The sequence below is a fragment of the Mytilus edulis genome, chromosome 9 (genome assembly GCF_963676685.1).
Source record: "Mytilus edulis chromosome 9, xbMytEdul2.2, whole genome shotgun sequence".
NCBI lineage: Eukaryota > Metazoa > Mollusca > Bivalvia > Mytilida > Mytilidae > Mytilus > Mytilus edulis.
This window is the reverse complement of record NC_092352.1, coordinates 79,830,566-79,853,583: the sequence shown is the minus strand read 5'-3', so window position 1 is coordinate 79,853,583 and position 23,018 is coordinate 79,830,566. Positions and strand designations below refer to the sequence as shown.

At 33.2% G+C, this 23,018-nt stretch overlaps 1 protein-coding gene across 1 annotated transcript in view; it reads right to left on the bottom strand.

The window, feature by feature from the left end:
• The window catches only part of LOC139489146 (uncharacterized), a 55,432-nt gene that overhangs the window by 12,824 nt on the left and 19,590 nt on the right, over window positions 1-23,018 (bottom strand). The window contains exons 2-5 of the mRNA XM_071275305.1: window positions 9,609-9,651; window positions 8,030-8,074; window positions 7,214-7,296; window positions 4,387-4,458 (exon numbers count right to left, since the gene is read on the bottom strand). Of these exons, the coding sequence (XP_071131406.1) occupies window positions 4,387-4,458; window positions 7,214-7,296; window positions 8,030-8,074; window positions 9,609-9,615 (207 nt within the window). The 5' untranslated portion in view covers window positions 9,616-9,651. The remainder of the gene's footprint in view (window positions 1-4,386; window positions 4,459-7,213; window positions 7,297-8,029; window positions 8,075-9,608; window positions 9,652-23,018) is intronic.

Sequence of the window (23,018 nt, the reverse complement as noted above, 5' to 3'; positions counted from 1 at the left end):
TTAAAATTAGAAAGATTATATCATAGGGAACATATTAATATGCTTCGACTTGATTGGAACTTCAACTTCATCTGAAGCCGGACAGACGGAATGACGCACAGACTAGAAAACATAACGCCCATAAATGGAGCATAAATACTTATTGTTGAAAGTGAAAGTAGTGATTTGGCCAAAATGAAAATAGAGTAGAGATTTGAGGGAGGCAGGAATTTTTCTGGACCTCGGGATCGGGTGTTTTAAAGCTCGGGATTTTGGGATTGATCCTTACGGGATCCGGGAATATTTTTTTCGAATTTAATGGATGTCGGAATATGAATTTCTTTAAATTTGGCACCTCGGAATTTCAAGTTTTTATGCCAAGGATTTCGGGATCAGGACCCGTGACCTCTCGAATTAGCCTTCGGTATTTATATAAGATTCAAATCCTACCATTGGCATGTTAATAGGACTCTCAAAAGAGAAAGCAATGATGGATTGTCCTAGAAGCATATTTTATTAGAATAATAATGGTCTATAAGTAGTTACATTTATTTCATGTTTGAAGCGATGCAAATTTTTAATTTTATATGAATTTTACCCAAAAACATTCATTCAAGCAGAGGGGAAGAATAATTGTGGTCCCAGGCCAGAAACACGAAAATAATTGAATTTAACAGAAAGGAAACTTATAACGGAAAAAAAGTGAGAGGGCTTTTGATACCTGTTATGAAATTCTCCAGACATAATATCTTTTACAAGAATTCATTCTACAACAGTTTACAACTGTGTATGCCCGCGATTTCACGGATGTGATCTAGTTAATATATAAGCTGTAGATTCATTTATTTTTTAGGGTACCTATTTTTGTGGATTGATGAAAACTGTTATTTCCGTTGACATTTAATTTCATGGTTTCGTCAAAGTCTGCATTCAACCTTATAGAGAGTTTGATATTTGTTGAACAATTGCAGTCGTTGCTGGTACCCACGAAATCATAGAACATGTATATCCAACGAATAATAATGAATCCACAGTGGTTACGAATTCAATCATTTTAAAATTCATCGTTCATGTCATTTTACAGTCAAAACTGTCATTTATTTAATATATATGAAAATGTAGAAAAATAGCTTGACACCCGCTTCTTCATAAAGAAGATAATCATGTGTTTATTTATTCCAAGATGATTTTCCTTGTCAACCCTTTCAAGTAAGGAGTACTTAGAAGCTCAGATTCTGTTATGCTTTGCACGATTACAAGCTTATTAATTTTTTGTTTGAAGTTATTACTTTTGGTAATAATTCTTCTTTCAATCTTACAATGATAAAATTGAGAAAGGAAATGGTGAATATGTCAAAGCGACAACCACCCGACAATGAGTTGGTTTCATTTAAAATAATCCTTTTTACCCAAATATTGTATAAAAAATATTTTTGGTACCTCAACATGCTCAACATTACATTATATTACAAGGTTACATTAAATTAGACAAAATGTGAGCATTATTACCTGTATTATCACCTGAACCTCTGAAGGAGAAAATGTTAATAATTTTTGGTTAACAATATGACACAGCATTATAATTCATGGCTCTTCAACTTTGTACTCGTTTGGCTTTTTAACTGTTTTGATCTGAGCATCACTGATGAGTCTTATGTAGACGAAACGCGCATCTGGCGTATTAAATTATAATTCTGGTACCTTCGATTATAATTATTATACCTTAGGATGGATTGATGTAACGCAAATAAGTTTGACAGTCAGACAATGATCATTATTTCAAATAGATTTCGTTCAATCATTTGTTGTCATCAATAAAAAGGTGCCAACATCACTTTTCTTGAATATTATGTATATCATAAGCATAAAATTTTGTTTTATCTCCATACCTTAAGATGAATTATTTACCAATAGTTATGAGTAGGTGCATTTGTATGTTGTTTAACATTTAGAATTCAATAATAAGAAGTGCCAATATTTGATTCCTAAAATCATGTACAGAGATGAAAATAAAACAAATACATTGCAACATCTTTATTTTTTTGTAATAATCTTTTTATTTTTTTAGGAGTACGATTTAAGACTAATCCGATATTATTTTCTCTATTTATCAAATTTATTTTTTCATATTTTATTTTAGTATTTTTATTTAAGAATACATTTTGTCGGGTTATGTAATGTATTTCGGTAGTTTCCTGTAATTAGTTAATACTTCAGTTTTATCATGTATCTTTTGAATATAAAAAAGAAGATGTGGTATGATTGCCAATGAGACAACTGTCCTCAAAAGACCAAAATGACACAGACATTAACAACTATAGGTCACCGTACGGCCTTCAACAATGAGCAAAGCCCATACCGCATAGTCAGCTATAAAAGGCCCCGATAGGACAATGTAAAATAATTCAAACGAGAAAAAAAAAATGCACGAAAAACAAATATGTAACACATAAACAAACGACAACCACTGAATTACAGGCTCCTGACTTGGGACAGGCACATATATAAATAATGTGGCGGGGTTAAACATGTTAGCGGGATCCCAACCCTCCTCCTAACCTGGGACAGTGGTATAACAGTACAACATAACCACGAACTATAAAAATCAGTCAAAAAAGGCTTAACTCATCATATGGACAAAAATACAAGTGGATAGTCATTTTTTTAAAGGAGTAGGTCAGGTAAGGACCGATTTTGGCCTCAAATTTCATGTTCATCTGACGAAGTATTTTGAACACTTTTTAAACTCTTAAGTGTCTATTTTATTTGAATCAATTAGTGTATGTAAAAGATTTCAACTGATTTAGTCATAAACACGGATTCAAGCCGAAATATGAAAAATCTACCAAATATGCCATGTATTCCGAAAAATGTCATTTTCAGGTGGTTTTTGTCAAAAATGAAAGTGGCCACATCCGTGTTCATCCTCAACCTTTATATATGTTATGTATTATCATCAAATACAACTTACATTTCAATATTAAGGATGAAAACGAATGCGGCCACTTTCGTTTTACACGAAAACCGTCTAAAATTTAACTAAAATGCTAGAAGATTTCAGTAATTTAGCATGACTTAATGGTGCTAGTACCCGATATATGTGCATTGTATTGTCAAAATCAACACAAATCTATGTAGGAGAAGCATTCTACTGTTCAATGAATAACTAAAAGTTTACATTTTAACAATTTTGAAAAACTGCTATATTTTGGGGCCAAAAAGAGGTCTTACTCCTTTACTGTTTTCAAAAGTATAAATTATTCTAAATAATAGGGATGTTCTGGTACCTAACAGAAAACCCTGGCCGTTTTGGCACAACTTTTTTGAACTTTTGGTCCTCGATGCTGTTCAACTTTGTACTTGTTTCGGCTTTCAAACTCTTGTATCTGGGCGTCACTAGTAAGTCTTGTGTGGACAAAATGCACTTCTAGAGTATTAAAATTTTAAACCTGTTGCCTTTTGTTAGCTATTATTCGTGTGTTTCTTTGTCAATTGTGTTCTCCTATTTATTTATATTGTAGTCCTGTAATGTAATGTTGTGTTGTCATTTTATTGTTATATTTCACATGGCCATAAAAGAGGGAGGTTTAGCATGCCACAAACCCAGGTTCAACCCACCATTTTTTCCTTTAAAAATGCCCTGTACCAAGTCAAGAATATGGCCATTGTTATATTATTGTTCGTTTCTGTTTGTGTTACATTTTAACGTTGTGTTTCCGTTGTGTCGTTTGTTTTCACTTAATTGTGAGTGTGAATTAATATTACTATAAGACGTGTCACTGTACTTATCTATCCCAAATTCATGTATTTGATTTGATGTTAGATTTGTTATTCTCATAGGATTTTGTCTAATGCTTAGTCCGTTTCTGTGTGTGTTACATTTTAATGTTGTATCGTTGTTCTCCTCTGATATTTAATGCGTTTCCCTCAGTTTTAGTTTGTTACCCCGATTTTGTTTTTTGTCCCTGGATTTATGAGTTTTGAACAGCGGTATACTACTGTTGCCTTTATTAAAACGCACATTGATATAAGAAGATGTGGTATGAGTGCAAATGAGACAACTCTCCATCCCATTGCTAAAAGTCAACCAGTAGAGGTCAAAGTACGACCTTCAACACGGAGCCTTGGCTCACATCGAAGAGCAAGCTATAAAGGGCCGGTAAAATGACTAGTGTAAAATCATTCAAACTGAAAAACCAACGATCTATTCATTTAAAAAAGGGAAACGAGAAACACTTCTGGACCACATCAACAAACACAACTTCTGAACATCATAATCCTATTGTATAATTTTTATTCAAATTTTATGGACAGACAATTCTTGGTCATTTTCGTAGGATATTGGATCCATTACAAACATCCAACATCTGTTTTCATCGTTTTGCAATCAAATACAAAAATAATTACCTGTTTCGATCTGCAACCTGCTGAAAACACAGTTGATAAATCACCAAGAATGACTTGGTCTAGAAAACATTTCTAAAATTAAAAAAAAAAACGTTGTTCAACAATACCTCATTTATTCAGACTAACTGCTTTACAATGGCTACCTTGGATATCTTTAAATTTGAATATCACATTATGGGAAGTCGTCTACAATCCCATTGAGTATTCATTTAGAGGAAATGTCAGTAAAAAGTTAAATCACAAATATACTGAATTCAGCTGAATTCAAAACGGAAAGTCCCTAATCAATTTGGCAAAATTAAAAGCTCAAACTCATCAAACGAATGGAAAACAACTGTCATATTCCTCACTTGATACATGCATTTTCTTATTAGAAAATGGTGGATTGAACCTTATTTAACAGTCGCATCAAATTCCATAATATTGACAACGATGCGTGAACAAAACAAAAAAACATAATAGGTAAAAAAGTCAAAAAAAGGGGTACAGTAGTCAACAATCCATAGCTGTTTAAATTTTATTTTTATGATACTCACTGTTGGGCATAAATTTCAAATGCGCCATGTCCTCGTCGTAGTGAGAGATAACCATCTTATATTTGAATTGATTGTATCTTTAACTTACTGCGGGATCTACACATGATACACGCAAGACATCTTATAATTACGAAACACAAACATCACACGATATAATTGGAGTTTTAAGTAAGATTTCGATTGATTTTTTGCGTTTTAACGCCACTTTTAAGCACCGCATTTGGGCTATTTCGTGGTGGCTAGTTTTTATTGGTGGAGGAAGCCAGAGTGCCGTGTGAAAACTACCGACCTTCGATAGGAAAATCGACAATTCTTGTCAATTAAGATTGGAGTCGAACCCACATCATCTGTGTTGACTGGCTAGTGATTACAGTGGTAACTACATAGACCATTCGGCCACTGAGGCCCCTTGTTATAATTAAGAAAACAATTGTTTACAATAATTCGACTCAATAGGTATGTTATTCTCTTTCATTGTTGGATGTCGATACAGCTTCACTATTTGTGATTTTCAGATTAATTTATTTTTACACGTACCTTTAACATTGAATTTGATATTGCTAATTATTTTACGGTATTTTCATCAATATAAAACATTAACAACTAACCTAATAAATTAAGATTTTCATTGATTTTTATTTATTTGACGGTTTATGGAACATAATACAGAAAGATTATTCAAATATCATTCAGGTCGTCTGTTGATTAATGTTTATTATCTGATTAAGTAGTTAATTCAACGATAAAGCTTATTTTTTTTGGCTTTGGGCATTGTCTTTCATCGTATATCCTCTTTTGATTTTCCGTCTGGATCTCTGGTATTGTTTTAACAGTTTCAAATTTTTGCTTCAGAATTGAAAACAAATTATCACGCATGTGCAGTTATGAATTACGGTGCTGCTTTTGTATTCAAGTTTATTTATTTAGGCGAAACACATATCTAGCGCAACATCCGTAAACATAAATTCTTTTTAAGACAAAACAAAAAAGCAATGTATATCTGTTCCGGACCATATGAGTATTTGGACCATACGCGTATGGTCATGACCATATGCGTATACTCATATGGTCCGACCATACGCGTATGGTCCGACCGTACGCGTATGGTCGGACCATATGAGTATAATACTCGTTTGGTTATTAACGGGCCGGACCATATGAGTATTTGGACCATATAGGTATATTTATTTTTCCAAATTACATTATAAACGTTTCAATAATACAAGAACTTTATCTAAAAAAAACAGTGATGGTTTAAAACATGACAATTTTTTAATTTTATAATAAAAAAAACTACGTAAAAATTTAATATTGATGCCATAGTTAGTTTTCATCGCTAGTTACATTAGTGCATGTAGGCTTGGATGACATTCACTTCCACACGGTATCATAGCTTTTTTGCATTTGCAAGTTTTGTGCACGATCTTTTTCATTTACACATTTTGTTTGCGAGTGAAAAACAAGCCTTTTTTGCAGCTGCGTACAGTGATACCGAGGTCTTTGGCAATTCTGATGTCTACAGTGTTTTTAAGAAGCTCTAGATCTCAAATATCGTAAAATGGTTGACTGCAATACACCATCTTCACAACACAACTTAAATAAACTAATAGTATGCTACTTTCCAGTGACTTCTTATGTAACAGTTCATTAAGAAATTTTTGGAATTTAATTTTTTAGTCGACATATTGCCATTTACTCGTAATAACAAATCGGTTATGACCATCGGTAATGACCATCGGTATAAAATGTGTTTTCTTTAAATTTGACAATTAAGTAAAATTAACAATGTGAAACTTCTTATTTTTATTTAGCTTATCTTTTTATTATAATATAACGATAAAATTACCTATATGATAGCGTCTTTTGAATGAACGGTCATACCATATGAAGAGTTTAGAAGCATTAAAAGTAAACTGTAACAGAGTGTTAATTACCCCGACCATACGCGTATGGTCCGACCATACGCGTATGGTCGGACCATATGAGTATATACCCATATGGTCATGACCATACGCGTATGGTCCAAATACTCATATGGTCCGGAACATATCTAAAGAGCTATCACTGAAATAAAAATTTCTGATTTCTTTTTTTTTAATCAACATAGCCACAGCTTGAATCTGGTATTTAAAAAATGTGACAGTTTACAACTGGCTACTGTTTATCGCGTTATGGATATATATATACCACCCTTAGAACAAAGTACTACTCGGAAAGTATCTGAATAGACCAGAGGGGGGAATTCATGTTCGATGAGCATACGGATATAATGATATTAGTGAACACAGTACCTCATCTCCATCAGTGCATACTGCTTTTTGAGTAAGGCAATCAGTTATGTTTGATGCTTGATCACAGAATAGACATGTTAAACCTAAATAAAAAATATATTTCTTTTCTTTTTGAAATGTTTTTGTTGAGCAGTCATTAAACGATTCCCTACATTACTCTCCAATTATATAAAAAAAAAACAGAAAGACCATTGCTTGTGTTTGTTTTCTTACTGCACGAAAAACCTAAAATTTGACATTCTGATGTTTACATGTCGTCAGCACGTCTATGTTTACATGAAATATCAATGATGTGTTCTATTAATTTACAGTTTACAAAACATTTGTCATAACACTAAGGAATATACGTCCTCAATGCTCTTCAATTTCGTTCTTAATTGGCTTTAAACTCCGTTTATTCCAGTATCACATATAAGTCTTTTGTAGACAAAATGCACATCTGGTGTACACAATGTTTACTACTGAGCTAATTTAGTCATTAGGTAGGCAATCCTTAGTATTTTAAGAAAATTTCCGTTTTGTGTGTTCGCAATGCATAATTCATTTTATGTGATCTGCAGTTGACTCTTGTTTTTTATGTTTCTTTATCTGTTATATTTTATGAGGACTAATATTTTACTGTGGCTATTTAAGTTAGATTAGTATAAATTAATCCAATTAATTCCATTATCCACCTATCGAACGTGCAAATGTTGTCTTTTTTATGCAGATTGTCCTGGCATTCTTGCAAACAATTCATCTGATCAACAAAGTTTCAGTAAGCGTAATCCACCCTTACAGGTACACATTATGTAGCAAAACTAAATGTTGACTCACCCCTGCATTGATTTAGAAGAGTGACACCGATAACCAACCTTAACACTGCAATCAAATACTCAATTATTTTAACAGTGTTATGAAAACATATACTTCATTTTTTTACAGGTTAAACATACATGTGCATTATGTTTTACCATTCTGGCAAACAAAAGAGAACATAACGTGTCAGTAAAAAGGCAAATCAGACACGCCAAAGTCTTTCAATCGATGTCAGACATTTAAAGTGTGCTTTGTTAATTGGAAAATGTTTCCCCTCACCAAAATCTTTTTTGCATTAATAATTTATAGATGCAAATGTCACAAGATGGACACCTGTTATTAAGTAGTTATTATTGGTTATCTTTTCTTTCGTGAATTGCATTCTTATATAAATCAGGAAGTGTCCGATGGTATGTGTTTTAATCATTGTTGAATGCCTTACTGACACCGATGTTTGCTCCCACGTCATTCTGATACCCATAGATAATTTATTTTAAATCAAACAACATCTCAGTATTTAATAATATATATTGAAAGAATTAAAAAACAAATAATAAGAGTGTTATCTGAATAAATACAAGTATACGCATGATTATTCAGCTAGCGAAATAACCTATATGAACATGATGTATGGATCCAAACGTTTGCTGGTTGAAACATATTTGTAAGCGTTCAAACCTCCCCTAATCAGATGCAGTGGTGTTACGTCACATAATACAAGAATAACTTTGCTATTAACATTTTAATTTAGACAGATAACTTTGTTTTGAGAGAGATCATTTAGCGGTATACTACTGTTGCATTTATACTCCTCGTGTACGGACGATGTAAAGGTATTGTTAATTTTAAAGCCTACGTATGTTAAAACGAGCAAAGAGAACGCCTTTAAAGAGTTATTTCTTAAATTAAGGAAAAACAAATTTCAATCTACATAATTACTATTGTGGAAAAAGATCTACACCTCGGATATTCCATGTATTCTGGGAGGGGACACCGATCTTGCTCAAAATGAGGCAACCATCGTGTTACTTATGTCAGTACAAATAAAAAATACTGAACTCAGAGGAAAATCAATTTGGAAAGTCCCTAATCACATGGCAAAATCAAATGACAAAACACATCAAAAACGAATGGACAAGAACTGACTAGGTACAGGCATTTTTAAATGTAGAAAATGGTGGATTAAACCTGGGTTTATAGCGCTAAACCTCTCACTTTGTTGACAGTCTCATCAAATTCCGTTATATTTACAATGATGCGGTGATAAATCTAATTCGTTAGGACGGGATTAGGGTAAGGACAATAGTCGTTGTCACCTATGCAACAGATAATCGATAAAGTTCTACCAACTCGTGATGGTGTCCGTAAAGTCTTCAAATGAACGATTCTAACTTCACCACTTTAAACTATTTGATAGCATTTGTTAGTAACAACTTTATATCAAAGAAATCATTTGTAGGAAATGCAAGCTCTAGAATATTGTGTTTAAATGGAGATTCGTTTTAGTTGACATACAATATACTCGTGAGAGAAAAAAATTATTAACTGATTTATATGAAAATTTTGAAGATGGCCCCTTGAAGATTATTCTACTTACCAAACATATTTATTTTCGCACGTGAGTCAACTGGTAAGCAGATCTGCAAAAAAAATCACAATATGAAATTTAAAATCCATGTAATCATGGGTTAATTAATCACAAAGACCGTTAACTATTGTAAAATCCTACAGAAACAAAAGGTATTCGGTCCGATGACGTCGTGTTTTCGGTTTTTTTTTTGTGACTCAGTTTTAAATGTCCTTGCCCTACGTCATTCACATCACTGAAGATTACTGTATTTATCTTTAGCGTTGTGAATCATGTGGGCAACAGTCATGTGACATGAGTTGTCGGCTGCCAATCTAGTATCATTGGAACAAGTAAAATAACAAGATGGGTAGGTTATGAACTTTCAACGGATGTCATAGAATGGATAACCTCGTCGAACATTAGTGACATTCTTAAAATCTCAAGGTGAACTATTGTTGACAATGTTCGAACACTTTTAGTCACAGGTTCCGTTGTAAAAAAAAACAAGAAGTGGCCGACCATTGCTGGAATGCACTGTAAACACAAGTGTTAGGAGTTTCTTGTATTTAATAACAAACAAGTTTAATGGTGTCCCTGTGTCTAAATGTACCAGTAAGCACAATACACATAACATGGGTATCACTGGCATCTGGATAAGAAATTGTATCTTTAGGGAAGTCAATCGAACAAACGATTTGCATGGTGCAGCGAAAAAGGGGATGGACGGTTAACAACCTCGAGCTCTGAAAAAGGGTATTTTCTCTGATGATAGCAACTATATGATTGGACATGATACATGTATTTATATGTGACGAAGAAACGATGGGTAGAGACCAGTCCTTGTTCAACCGCGGACATCAAAAACAAAATTCGAAGTCAGGATTTCGTGCTGAATTAGCTGGAATGGCATCGGCACATTTACTCCTGAAGAGGGCCATAATAATGTTATTAAATGCCAAGATATACTTGATAAACATTTATGGCCAGTAATACACCTGGCATTTTCCGAGAGGTAATCATTGTTTTCTAGGATGACAACACCCCTGCTATCGTGCACGGTCCAACCAATAGTTTGTAGCTCGGATCAGAATTATCGGTATGATCTGAATTGTACATTCTATATAAAACGTTTGGTTGTTAAATATAACAATTAATTGTTCAAAGAAATCCACCGTAATTAGGTCAATATTACGCCTATAACAATATTCAGTGCTTGTACAACTCGATTCCGAAAAGCATATCAAGTGTTGAGCTCCGCGTTAAAGAACGTACTTTAACTTTAATGGTTTACTTTTACAACTTGTGACTTGAATTTGGAGTTGTCTCATAGAGACACAAATTACATCTCCTTATATATCTATCATCAAGCTCAAATATACCTAACAGAGTGTTAAATATGGCATGGTATTTGTTGCAAAAATTTGATATTTTTCATTTAAATGCAATATTTCTTATTTACCTGGTATATTTCTTCATTTAAATGCAATATTTTTTTATTTGAATGGTATATTTTTTCATATAAATGAAATATTTTTCATTCAAATGGTATAATTTTTCATTCAAATGCAATATTTTTTATTCAATTGATATAAAAAATCATTTGAATGCAATATTTTTTATTCAATTGGTATAAAAATCATTTGAATGCAATATTTTTTTATTCAATTGGTACTGGGAACAGTATATTTATGTTCCTGATTGGTATAATTTTTTTTTTATTTATATGAAATAATTGCATCCTGGGAAATTCTTTGACGTCTTAAGGTCAAATTTGCAACAACGTTTGTGATTGGTCGATAATTGTTTGGGTTTCTCCCCTTTCTTTCTAAACATTGGTGACCAATAATTAAAAACAACGCGTCAGAATATCGCCCCTCTAACTTAATCTGGCGTTCGTGCGAGTCCTGCACTGGTTGTTTTATTAAAATCTTGTGGTCCTAATTGGTATTTCAAATTTCGATGGTCAAAACGTTCAGTCCACTTTTAAAAAAACTTCCATTGTATATGGATTTATATGCAAGTATATCTTCTTTTTATCACTTGGCGTCCGTCGTCCGTCGTCCGTCGTCGTCGTTAACTTTTACAAAAATCTTCTCCTCTTAAACTACTGGGCCAAATTTAACCAAACTTGGCCACAATCATCATTGGGGTATCTAGTTCAAAAATGTGTCCGGTGACCCGGCCAACCAATCAAGATGGCCACCATGGTTAAAAATGGAACATGATGATTTTGGCTTATAACTCTGAAACCAAAGCATTTAGAGCAAATCTGACATTGGTTAATTTGTTTATCAAGTCAACATCTATCTGCTATAAAATTTTCAGATAAATTGGACAACTAGTGGTTGTGTTGCTGCCCCTTAATTGGTAATTGGGAAATTTTCGGTTTTTTGTTATTATCTTGAATACTATTTTAGATAGAGACAAACTGTAAACAGTAATAATGTTCAGCAAAGTAAGATCTTATAATAAGTCAACATGACCACATGGTAAGTTGACCCCTCTTCATAGTAAATTTTTAACAATTTTCATTAATTTTGTAAATTTTTGTAAATTTTCAAAAAATATTTTCCTCTGTTTCTAAAGGGCCAAGTCTATAAAGATAGAGAAAATTGTAAGTAGCAAGAATGTTCAGTAAAAGTAAGATCTTCAAACACATCACCATCACCAAAACACAATTTTGTCACGAAACCATCTGTGTCCTTTGTTTAATATGCACATAGACCAAGGTGAGCGACACAGGCTCTTTAGAGCCTCTAGTTTACTTTAAACATATTTTATTTCTAAAAAAAAATCATGTACATGACATACACATATAAATACAGTGATACAATAATACTAAGGGATTCGGAAACAATGTTTCCCTTATATTAATCCGTCTCCCTGTAAAAAAAAAAGATAAAGGGAAATAACTGTAAATAACAAAGTTGATTTGTTTTCCTCAGATCTTCCCTATATATATGTGTACCGGCGGCGGAGTGTGTTTACAGGACTTTGTCAAGACTGTCTCACCCAATTACTATCTAAATCATGCACGAAGGACGCTATAAGCCAAATCGCATCGAATCTATCAAATATTGTTGCACTTGTTTAAACACGAGTAGATTGAGGTTATGGCAGCCAAATAGGAGTGTTTCTATATTGTATGGGAACGGAATTTTTTTCTTATCGTACGTTTTCGGACAAGGGAGTAATTATTACACTCGAGAAGAAAATGCTTGTTGCTCTCGATTCTACCACAGGTACAGTTTTTACTTTCTACAAGATTTCTCTTAAATAAATGTTCGTTCAGACTACTAGAATCCATCCGAAATCTGGAATGAAGTATTTGTTTTTTCCTGTCTCCATAAAAATAATAATTTGGTATTTTACTTACATTTTGCTTAAGGTAACGTTTAAGTGTAAACTAAAATGGACTTAATATGTTATCGTCCGGGGTTGCATTCCAGGATCGAATAACTGAGGGAAGAAAAGATATCTGGTAAAATGTAGTTCTACACTTTATAAGTTGCGTGTCATTCGTTCGTCTTGTGTCATAATTATGAATACTAATATAAACAATTGTTGAGGGATAATATCGCTTAAATAATCAGGCGTCTTATTATGAAACATTTCATGAAATTTAATAATTTTGTGTTTTTTACATCTTTCTGATAGTAACTCCCATCCTGTTTCGTCGTATAATTTATTTATGAACGATAACGTAGTACCACCAGTAACTATCCTAACCGCTTCAAGTTGCATATTTTCTAGTTTATCACTTAAATAATCTGGAATGTTGTCCCAAATAATATCTGTATATTCAAATAAAGGTCGGATAAAACTTAAATACTAGCATATTGTTTGTAAATACTTTCTTTTCATTTTGAATTTCATGGCACGAAATAAATTTAATCTAAGTGTTATCTTTTCACTTATTTTATTGACATGAGAATACCATTAACCATCCTATCTTTTTTTTAAATAGATTAGACTTTAAATGGTTTTACACTAGTCATTTTTTGGGCCCTTTATAGCTTTCTGTTCGGATTGAGCCAATGTTCGTGTTGAAGACCGTACATTGAACTATTAAGTCTTTATATTTACAAATTAGGACTTGGATGAAGAGTTGTCTCATTTGCACCCATACCACATCTTCTTATATCTATATACAACGTAAACCAGATGTTTCTCAGACTGTTTTCTTTTTTCTTTTAAATCCTTTGCCGCGCGTTGTGTACTGATTGATAACTCAATTTGAAAGAACAAGATTTATTTAAGTTCTAGTTGTTGATTGAGCAAATTTCCAGTAATTGCATATTCTCTTGTGTCGGTGCTTTGTGTCTATTGTCTTAAAATTAGTTTGTTGTGTGTGTCTCGTTCCGATGTTTTGAGTTAATCTAATTGCAACTGATTGTGCAGGTTGTTATTTTACTGTACTGTTACACCACTGTCCCAGCTTCGGGATGGATTGAGTGCTCACAAACATGTTGTTGTTCAGTCCCAGATTAGGGGGAGGATTTGGGATCCCTCTAACATATTTAACCCCGCCAAATTCTTTATGTGTTAGCTTGTCCCAAGTCAAGAGCCTGTAATTCAGTTGTTGCCGTTTGTTGCTTTATTATATATATTTGTGTTCGTTCATTTTTTTGTACATTAATTCGGCCGTTAGTTTTCTTGATTGAAATACATTTGTGATTTCAGGGCTTTTTATATTCACTATGCGATGTAGACTTAGCTTATTGTCGAAGGCCGTACGGGGACTTATAGCTGTTGATTTCTGTGTCATTTTGGTCTCTTGTAGAGAGTTGTCTCATTTGCAATCATACCACATCTTCGTTTCTATATCAACCCAGCCATATTCGTTATTTACCTGTCCCGGGTCAGGAGCCTGTAGTTTAATGGTTGTCGTTGGTTCATGTCTCGACTCATATTTGATATTTTGTAAATTGTTTAGTTATATATGATTAAGCTGTTAGTTTTTTTCGTTTGAATTGTTTACACTTTTCATGTCGGGCCTTTTATAGACGACTTTACATTATCAGGTTTTTGTCATTATTGAAGGCCTTACGATTGTCTATAATTGCTTACATCCACTTCATATTTGAACTACGGTGGATAGTTGCCTTATTAGCAATCACATTCCATCTCTTCGTATTTATATTATATACATTACTTATAAACTCGTGTTTTCATGAACAAGCATGAAATATGTGTCACTGGGTTTTAAAATTAGCAACATACAATCAATCAATTTAGACTTGTGTTAACTAAGAGCCATTTCACATTTATTTATTTGTTGGGGTGGGGGACAGAAAGATTTCATATATGAATATGATTGCCTGGTAAGAGCTGAAAAATAGGATAAAGAATAGAATGAAATGATAAAAACTAAAAGATAATAGAATTATAGAAACGATCTTTGATCTGAAACCCTCCCCTCACACACACACACACCATAACCATTACTGCCAATACTCGCATATATACATCTCTATACAGATATCTACATTTGAATCCCCCGCTAGACACAGAGGTTTTTTATCCGCCCCTGTTTTATGTGCCTTAATATATATGTCGTGTACAAGTTGCAATTTTGTACAGGTTATAACATGTACAAAAAATTTGTACATGTTATAATTTGTACAATGCAAAAATACAAGTTATAACATGTACAAAAGTACCTCATACGTGTTATAACATGTACAAAATATTGCTTAAAAATGGTTTTAACTTGTGCAATATTTGAAAATGAAAATATGTTTCTTTTATCACAAAACATGCCATTAACCTCAATAACATTTTCATCATTTTTTGTTCAGTCGGGGCACTTAGCGAACTCCATAATATTATGGAATTGGCTAAATTTGACTGCTTTATGAAAAGCTATAATATTATGAGATTAAATAATATTTCCAGTAATATTATGTGTGTCCATAATTTTGAATATTATTGAATTTCATAATTATGCATGAAAAAATCAAATTTGATGTGTCCGAAAAACAATGTTTTGGGTACTGCTAACAAGTTCCGTAATTTATTAATCTTAAAATGCTATTTTTATGATCAACTATTGATTATATTCATCCGACAATCGTCGCCTTTCTCGCGTCATATTTAAAATGCTTTCGTCTTCAATGTCTTTTATCTAGGACAGTATTTTGTAGAAGGGAGACAAATCGTGTCGTCTTATAAGCCATCGTTTTCTTAAATGTATTATCGTTCCTTAAACAATGAATAAATCGTGTTTTAGAAAATAAATGTAGAAAATAAGTGTCAGTTGACCTCGTTTTCAACACATTAGTTTTATCAAGGGGAAATGTTATAAAAAAAATAGTACACATTCTTCAGACGTCTTTATAAATTATAAATGACTATGTACACAATAGGTATAGAAACACATTACTTTCACGTGTTTATGTGTCTTGACTTGACGAAATTTAATTAATGGTCAGATCCACAAAAACTCATTACATGCAATTGTTATTGTTTCAAATTCAGTTTATGTTGCAGACCGTTTTAATGTTGCTTATGTGTATTTGTGTATATTGGTTAAGGTGGGTACATTATTTCGAATACACATGCATACAACGTATTTTTTTTGTCACCATCAAATTTGAAATGTTTCTTTTCAATTCCTTTAAAATTAAAATTGTGTCTGTAAAAGAAAAGTCTCTTGTGTTGTCTTACATGTAAATAAAAAATACATCTTAGAATAAAAATCGAGACATCAAGACAGAATTTAAAAAAAAAAAATCATAATCTATAAACATAGGCAGGTAGAAATTAGATATTCATTTTGATGTATTACCAATAAATATTTATTTCGACGTCGGTCAATATTTGATGATAGATGCACCTGAGTATTTAAAACAGCACTATGACATGTATGATTGTTGTTTTCCTACATAACACGTTGCATATCAAAATTCAGTTATTGTCCATTTGACTTCTATTTATCTGCAGAAAAACATTCTTAAAAAATTAAGATAACATATTGGTTCTTGAGAACCACGAAATTAATTTATATACAAGTATAAAAACAGCAGAAGAAATAAATTGTAAATATTAAACTATTTCAATGCGAAGCAAGGTCATGTAATACAATATTATTTAGTTCAGCTGTATGATTGATTGGTAAGAAACAGATGACATAATTTACGTTTGATATGAAAATTTATACACATTGCAGAATGAACTCGTTATATTAATACCTAGTTGAAATTATATCACAACGTACTAATGGGAGTGCAACCTGTCAAAATAATCTTTTGGGAATAAAAATATAAGTACTGTATGAAATGTGGATGATGACTTATGCATGACGACATTTATAATAGACTTTTATTTTTGTTTGTTAATATATATTAATAAAATCGAAAAAAAAATATTCTATTTCTATTTATCCAAATTTATTCGTTGACTTCTTTGCACATCATACTAGTCAAAACACGAAGTTTGTTAGTCAAAATATAATATAGAATAATATAAATAAATATATTAAATATTTATAATATAGAGATTTGAACACTCCAAACAAATATCAATCACTACGTGTTAATCGCAATTCATTGAATGGTAAATCAGTTGATTCAAACAATAAAATATAATATAAAAGCTACGAGAAATGTTGTATAAAGGTTTAAAAATTGTTCTTTTATCTCGGCTAATATTCTAAAACTATAACACCTGTATTCCTTAATTTCCAAATTAAGTAGTATTTTTTTATTGAGAGTAATGACTTATTGCTCCGGATTCACAATAATATGTCCGAATAGGACGTCATGTCTAATTACATAAAATTGAGATCGAAATAGGGAATATATGTAAAAGAGACAACACTCCAGCCAGAGAGCAGACAACAGACTGACACTTTGTGAACTAGCAAGACTTGAATCCTGGTCAACATTTCAGACTAGTAAAAAAGCCGGGTTGATATGGTATTATCGTGTTTTGTCGTAAGGAAACTGTTTTTCTCCAATTTAAGTTTAAACGAGTGAATTCATATAAGATATATGACGTCCCATTGAATTGCTTTAAACTAATACAATAATAAATTACATATATGAATGTTACTACTTATTAAGTTTACAAAAATGTCGCGCTTACAAAATACTAAAACAATATAACCACTCTCTGTGAAAGATGGGCTACAGATTCCAGAGGGACAGTCAAACTTATAGATCGAAAATAAACTGACAAGGCTATGGCTAAAAAAGAAAAGACAAACATTCAAATGATAGAACCCAATACACAACACAGAAAGGTAAAACTGAGCAACACGAACCCCAACGAAAACTGTGGATGATATCAGGTGCTCCGGAAGGGTATGCTGATCCTGATCCACATGTGGCACCCGTCGTGTTGCTCATGTTATTACAAACCCGGTAAATACTTTAATTCGGTATGTCATATACGTGCAAAGGAAAGGGGATTTTAGTTATGAAATAAGGAACATATCCGATATCATCTGTAAAACGGTTAATCCATAACTATCATTTATCATCTACAAAATACCACATTTAATAACCATACTCTATCGACACCATTCAAACTCTCGTTAATGGTCATCTTTGAAAAACTAAAGCTAATGATTGAAGAGTTTTGAAGAAGGCTTATTTTCTTTGGTAAAGTGCTACTAGTTATATTACACCATAACGAATATTATGGTACACCATAATTTAAGATATATTATAAAAATCGATAATCTTATAAGATAGCATAATGTGTGGATTAATATTATGAAATCAAATAATTTTGGAAATGCTTATAATGCATCAAGATATTAAAAAATCGATCATATCGTGATAACGATTTTATTGGAATGTGTTTCTGTTTCGGTAGACATGTCTATCATTTGGTGCTCTCATAAGATAAACACTGGCAATGTTTTGAATTTGATATAGGTAACAATTTATTTAAAAATAAACCATTTATCCGCCATTTCTTTTACTTTAAAAAAAAATCATAACTAAAAAACAGGCAAAGGATACCCAGAGGACATAAAAACCCACAAGTCGAAAATAAACTGACTAAGCCATGGCTAAAAAAGAAAACAAAAAAACACTCTGAAAACAGTAAACATTACAGAAGAATAAAAAAACGTAGACAATTTCATCTAACATTTACAACATACCCAATTTAATAACCATACTCTATCGATGTACTCTTCGATTCTATTATATAAGTGCATTAATTTTAAAGCTGAGCAATGTACTGATTCGTTTATTCTAATAAAGCAGTCAATATTAAAGTTTCGACACCATTCAAACTCTGGTTCATGGACATTTTTGAAAAACTTAAGCTTATGATCGAAGAGATTTGAAGAAGGCTTATTCTCTTTGGTAAAGTGCTACCCAAAGTATTTTTTCGTGAAAGCAGCATACCATCCGTATATACATTGGACATCCGTTCTGTCCGGACATCTTTTTTTTTCATCCGTTAGGCGTCCGTTCGTGCTATCCGGTAAGGTGTGACCGAAGCACGAACGGACGCCTAACGAATGAAAATAAAAGTTGTCCGTTGGCAGAATTGTTATCCGTTGGGAGTCCGTTGATGTACTGACCGAATACAACGGACGTGTAACGGATGCCTTACGGACACATACCGGATATGCAAAGTACGAGAAACGGAAACGTACCGGACAGAACGGATGTTGAATGTACATCCAACGGAAGAGTACGGCATAAAACGCACACCTAACGGAAGCGTACCGGATAAAACGGATGAACAATATATACGGAAAAATAAAAGGCAACAATAATAATACATGTACATCGCATAAATATTCAAAATGTTTAGGTGTAACTGGTTTTGGTTTATTCTTCAAATTACCGCATAAGGTCAGTGTCTGAAATAAAAGCTGCTTGATTGTGAAGAATCGCCCTTACTCTAAGGTTGATTATGAATAATAAGAATTCATGAACCTTAAGAAATCTGACATACCAATAATTGGCATTTCTGACGCAAAAATTTCAATTGGCATATATCCGTTTCAGATCCGTTGATCATCCGTTTTATCCGTTATACGTCCGGTAGAAGTCCGTTTCTCATTCGTGCAACATCCGTTTTATCCGTTATACGTCCGGTTGAAGTCCGTTGGTGAGTTTATCATCCAGACCACCAACGGATGTATAACGGACACGTAACGTATACAAAACGGACGCCTAACGGACGTTCAACGGACATTTTATCCGTTGGACGTCCGTTCAACGTTTTGAATATGCTCAAAATTTTCCACCGGACAGAACGGACGTCGACGGATAAAACGTACGCTTAACGGACATGCAACGGATATGGACGGTCGTCTTACGAATAAGAACGGACGTCTTACGGACATGAACGGATTGAAAAAAGGCTTTCCGTTAGGCGTCCGTTCGAGCTATCCGGTAAGATGTGACCGAGGCTTTTCTAGCATCCTTATTTGCAACACACTATAAAACACGATTTTACATTTCTAGCGATAGACTTTACATCTACAGCGCTTGAATTTACATCTTCTGTGCTACACTTTATACGGATTTGGCTATACTTTTTGGACCTTTTGTATTATAGCTCTTCGTCTTTTTTATAAGCTTTGGATTTCAAATATTTTGGCCACGAGCATCACTGAAGAGACATGTATTGTCGAATTGCGCATCTGGTGCAAGAAAATTGATACCGTTAATTTTATTACTACCACTGGGTCGATGCCTCTGCTGATGGACTATTAGTCCCCGAGGGTATCACAAGCTTTATAACCAGTACTTCGGTACTGGCATGAAAAAACGGATTTTTTATGTGTTATTAAAATTTGCTATTACAAAATGATAGAAATTGTTATAAATTAAGGAATGTATCTCCCTCATGCAAAGCTCTGATTCCTTTCACGGATTTGGCTATACTTTTTGGACCTTTTGGATTATAGCTCTTCATCTTTTTTATAAGCTTTGGATTTCAAATATTTTGGCCACGAGCATCACTGAAGAGACATGTATTGTCGAAATGCGCATCTGGTGCAAGAAAATTGATACCGTTAATTTTATTATATCCTCAGCGCTAGACTTTACATCTTCAGCGCTGGACTTTACATTTCCAGCGCTTGACTTTACATCTCCAGCGCTAGACTTTATATCTCCAGCGCTTGACTTTACATCTAGATCTCCAGCGCTTAACTTTACATCTCCAGCGCTTGATTTTACATCTTCAGCGCTAGACTTTACATCTCCAGCGCTTGATTTTACATCTCCAGCGCTTGACTTTACATCTTGAGCGCTAGACTTTGCATATCTCTAGCGCTAGATATTACACATCTTCAGCGCTAGACTTTACATCCCCAGCGCTAGACTTTACATCTACAGCGCTTGACTTTACATATACAGCGCTAGACTTTAGATCTCCTGCGCTGGACTTTACATCTTCAGCGCTGGGGTAACATTTCCAGCGCTTGACTTTACATCTCCAGCGCTATACTTTATATCTCCAGCGCTTGACTTTACATCTAGATCTCCAGCGCTTAACTTTACATCTCCAGCGCTTGATAGTACATCTTCAGCGCTAGACTTTACATCTCCTGCGCTTGATTTTACATCTGCAGCGCTTGACTTTACATCTCCAGCGCTAAACTTTGCATATCTCCAGCGCTAGATTTTACACATCTCCAGTGCTAGACTTTACATCCCCAGCGCTAGACTTTACATCTTCAGCGCTTGACTTTACATATTCAGCGCTAGACTTTAGATCTCCAGCGCTGGACTTTACATCTCCAGCGCTAGACATTACATCTTCAGCGCTGGACTTTACATCTCTAACGCTAGACTTTATATCTCCAGCGCTAGACTTTACACATCTTCAGCGCAGGACTTTAAAAGACACTTTATAATCTGTGTGAGACCAACAGGGCTTCGTACTTTAGAGCCTCTAGTTTTTTTATTATAAAGAAATCGCATGTATAGGCGCACCTGTATTCTGGTTGATATTCGCATGTGTTACGGAGAATATATCTCCCAATTGAAACTATATTCCGCGCTTGTATGACAGTTATGAATATTTTTATATTTTTCTCATAGTATTTGTTATATGATATATTTTATAACAATTGCATTAGGATTTTTTGTAATTTCACATTTAAATTTGCAAAAGTATCATCTCCTCTAAAGCAGTGACATCGAATGTTTGCTTATAACTAATTTTTTTATCCAATATTTACAACATTTATTATAATTTCACAACATTGTTTTCGCTGTAATAAAAGCGAACTGTTTACGTCTGCAACATTAGACAGAAAACTTCACACTAAGTTAACCTGATTCCCAGAGATGATAAAAACAATGTAATTAAATATCCACCAGCTGCATTTGCAGACGACTATTATTTGAACTCTTAATGACTAGACTGACCTACTGAAGGTGTCATAACATTTAGGAATCCCGTTAAGATTAACGTTCAACTTTCTACACTGTAATAAACTATTTAAAAAATACTGTTATTTTTAAACGAAATTGTAACTTTGTTTCAACATAATGCACATTGTGATTAGATTAATATAACTTGCAAAATTATAAGTAAAACTATAAAAACGAGTTCTACTCTACTTAAATTCAATCATACTCCTTAAAACTATTTAATTGTTTTTCAATAATTTAAAACTACTTAAGTTAAGATATCCAATCGGGTCCTACTAAAAAGCGTCGGAAGCGTCCGGATGAAGAAAAAGCGCCCGGGAAAAAAAATTAGCGCCCGGGGAAAATATATAGAGATGAATGTTTCAATTTTAACAATAATTTCGAAAAGATAATAATGGATCACAGCTTATGCTGAAGATTTATAAATCGTTAAACACCGACAGATACGCTTCTCAAATTTCCCAGATAAATATTAATTTTATAAAATTAAAAGAATTGCACATTATTTAAGAACGGCAAAAGAAATTGAACAAGTGTTCACCATGCAGTTGCGAATATTAGACCTCGGGACACTGATTTTTTTTAAACTGACCAAATATACGTTTTGATCGAGGACAATATCGTTCATGATTCTTCTATATACTTATATTTACCAACTTATATACAATTTTTAAATCTAAAATGTAAAAGTGCAACAACACTATCTACACACTTCAGATTTAGCATCGTAAATATCCCCATTTATACGGGTGAAACACGCAAGGTTTTTTTTTCATTCAGGAAATCACTTATTCTCCCGGGCCTTTTTTTCTTCCTTGGGCGCTTTTTCTTTTCTCGGGCGCTCTCGGGCGTTCCCAAGTGCTTTTTAGTAGGACAGATCTTATCGTATTATTTATTTATCGTAGGACATCTAGAAAAAAATCCGTCCTTTCGGATAAGTAGTTTTATACATATCAGCCCAAGGTTATCCTAGTAACGTGTCGAGTAACGAGTAGCAGCACAAAAACAATTAAATGGTGGTGTCAAACTGTCAAATCCAATGTATCTGTGTTTTCCCCAAAAATGTTTTTATACG